Raw genomic sequence first — 2,775 nt, forward strand, 5'->3', positions numbered from 1 at the left:
GAAAGGAGAAAATAAAAAACCAATGAAAAATATTAAGGTTTATTCAGTGAAACATAGTCTTAAAACATGATATAAGTTGCTATACCTTTTTAATTTGTATACAATAATAAGTTTTGCTAAAAAAGAAAAAATCTTATTCCACGCATACAAAGTCCAAGGTGATGATATAGAACATATATCATGACGGACGTATCTATGTAATATTTAGAGATTTTCACAGACTTCTATAAATTTAAGATTATATTTTAAACTTTTTTATTTTATTATTACTCAGGTACAAGTTTCATGCGTTTTATCAATGAGATAAATATAATATATATATTATTAATATGTATATATTATATAATCAAATTTATAGAAGCTATGAATAAATCTCTAAATTTTACATAGATGCGTCTGTCATGATGAATGTTCATCACCTTGGATTTTGTATGCGTGGAACAAGATTTTTTCTTTTTTAGCAAAGCTCATTATTTGATTGGAAAAAATATGAAACCTTACATTTTATTATCCTACATCATCAATATATTCATCATATATCCTACATTATTCTATTATCCTTCTAAATACAATGCTTATTCCAATAAAAAATTATTTTTTTATATTCCATATACATTTTTGTAAGTAATTATATGTATCCCTATGGCTGTGTATGCAAATGTATATGTGTATATTTTTTATCATTATTATCATTATTTAAATTACTATTACTATTATTTGGGATATTCGGAATGTCAGAGACTCTTGAAGTCTTATTTATTGGAATCTCATTGGGTTTTCCTCTTATACGAGAATGTTTCTGATTCTGTCTTTGATTTATCGCATCTTGTTCTGCAGAAAGTGGTCGGTTTCGGTGTTTGTGCTGCTAGTAGCTTTTGGACCTACCTATTAAATTAAATAAATATAATTAAATTGAAGTCGATATTGGGGTAAGATTCCAAAATAGAATCCAGATATACGAGCAGGAAGAATACTGTGGTATGGGAACGTGAGTGGCTCACATTGGCTAGCGACAAGTTTGTCGACTAGAGCGAATTTACTTTACATATTTGACGAAAACATAGATAGTTATAATTTTAATGTATTTTTTTATGTCATTTCCGAAAGTCTTACTAAAATTTTCTTCTTCATTTTTGAGAATCATGTATTATAAAGAATTATGAGAGAAGAAAAAAGTTATACAAATTAAATAATAAGAAATATACGCGAATTTCATGTTTGCGCAGATCCTGGAAGTGGCGAATGCGAGAGTCACGTGACCGTTAATGAGAAAAATTGGTATTAAATTTAAATCTGCGCGCGCGCACACTTACGTGCTACGTTTCTCACAAGCTCGTAAAGGAATGTGTGTGTATAAAATGCTTATTGTTGATATAACATATTACATAAATACTTAATATACATCTCAAGCGTGAAGGCTACATTTCTTAATAGAATTATATTACATGAATATCTTAAAAATAATGCATAGGAGATGAAGAAGAATAGAGATTGCGCGAATGCATTTCTCTATATATTTGTATATGTGTGTACATACACATATATACTCAACAAATACAAGAAGCGCCGAGAGATCAATATCTGTATGGCGGTAAGAGAGGAGCGGTTTCGCGCCGTGTGATGTGTGATCGTTCGTGCAGCGATTGAAAAAAAAAGAAAATGGCATGCGGCTTTTCTCGCTGGTGGACGAAGCAACGAAGGTGTACTTCCACGAGGTGTCCTTATTGAACGGCGACCAAATGCCGAGGATCACGTTAATGATCCAACGAACGGTCTGACAGAAGAGCCAGCGGGAGACTTGACAGCGACAGACCGGTCGGGGAGACAACTACGTGCTTTGCAACGCGACAGCGATTAATAATCACCATGGCGAAGTATGATCGCGTAATTGGCAGCTTATCTAATTAGAGTATACACATATCTACGCAACACGTACACACACACTGTCGGTAGAAGGTGTATATGCAGCGATAACGCTCTGTTTACTTTTTTTCTCTGACCCAGTAATTACATGCAACTGTGTACAATGATTCTCCTTGGGTCTTCGCAAAAGAGGATGTCTTATTGTTAGAGACAAGATTTTCTCGATCCGAGCTACCACTGGAACGCGCTTCTCCAGCGGGCAAGTTCAGACTCGCTTTGAGCGAGCTACTGACTTGCCGAGCAATCAAATTCCCTGTGACATGTACTTGTATATGTTCCATATACTTGTATATGCCACTTGTATCTTAATCTTATCTCTGTTCCGATACATTGTATCGGTTACTGATACCGTCTAATTGACGATCATTCACTTATAAATGAATCACTCAGTCATGCACTAAAACTGAAACACTCCGCAGAACTCTACAAAATCTCTGTGTTGCATTAAGCAATTTTGTTACAATGAAAGACTTTAAGATACAGTCGCTGTCAAAGTATTTAGATAGATTAAGTTTGGATAAGCTACACAAATTTTGCAATCAAGAACAGAAAGTAAGCTAGTCTTTCTCTGAGAGTTATGTAATAATATAATTCATAATTCATCATGTTCAACAAACCTTATTTTGCTTTCCTAAAAGAGAGTTTGTTTATATATCATTATTGATATAATATTTAAAAATTTATCCTCTATATTATATTAGACTTTTTAAATTATCTTATATTTTATATTGAAACAACAAATAAGATGTTTGTTATAGAATTAAAAATAATACCTTTTTTGTTTCAGAGAGATGATGATAGTATTTGTTTACGACACTGCAAAGTGTTGTAAAGAAGAGGATGATCCTGCTG

At 32.7% G+C, this 2,775-nt stretch overlaps 1 protein-coding gene across 1 annotated transcript in view; it reads left to right on the top strand.

Moving 5' to 3' along the window:
- The first annotated feature begins 1,555 nt into the window (after positions 1-1,555).
- Positions 1,556-2,775, top strand: part of LOC115242304 — a 4,560-nt gene continuing 3,340 nt past the window's right edge. Inside the window, exons 1-2 of the mRNA XM_029818507.1 lie at positions 1,556-1,874; positions 2,711-2,769. Of these exons, the coding sequence (XP_029674367.1) occupies positions 1,867-1,874; positions 2,711-2,769 (67 nt within the window). The 5' untranslated portion in view covers positions 1,556-1,866. The remainder of the gene's footprint in view (positions 1,875-2,710; positions 2,770-2,775) is intronic.

This window comes from Formica exsecta, unplaced genomic scaffold (assembly GCF_003651465.1).
Source record: "Formica exsecta isolate Colony F162 unplaced genomic scaffold, ASM365146v1 scaffold59, whole genome shotgun sequence".
Classification (NCBI taxonomy): Eukaryota; Metazoa; Arthropoda; class Insecta; order Hymenoptera; family Formicidae; genus Formica; species Formica exsecta.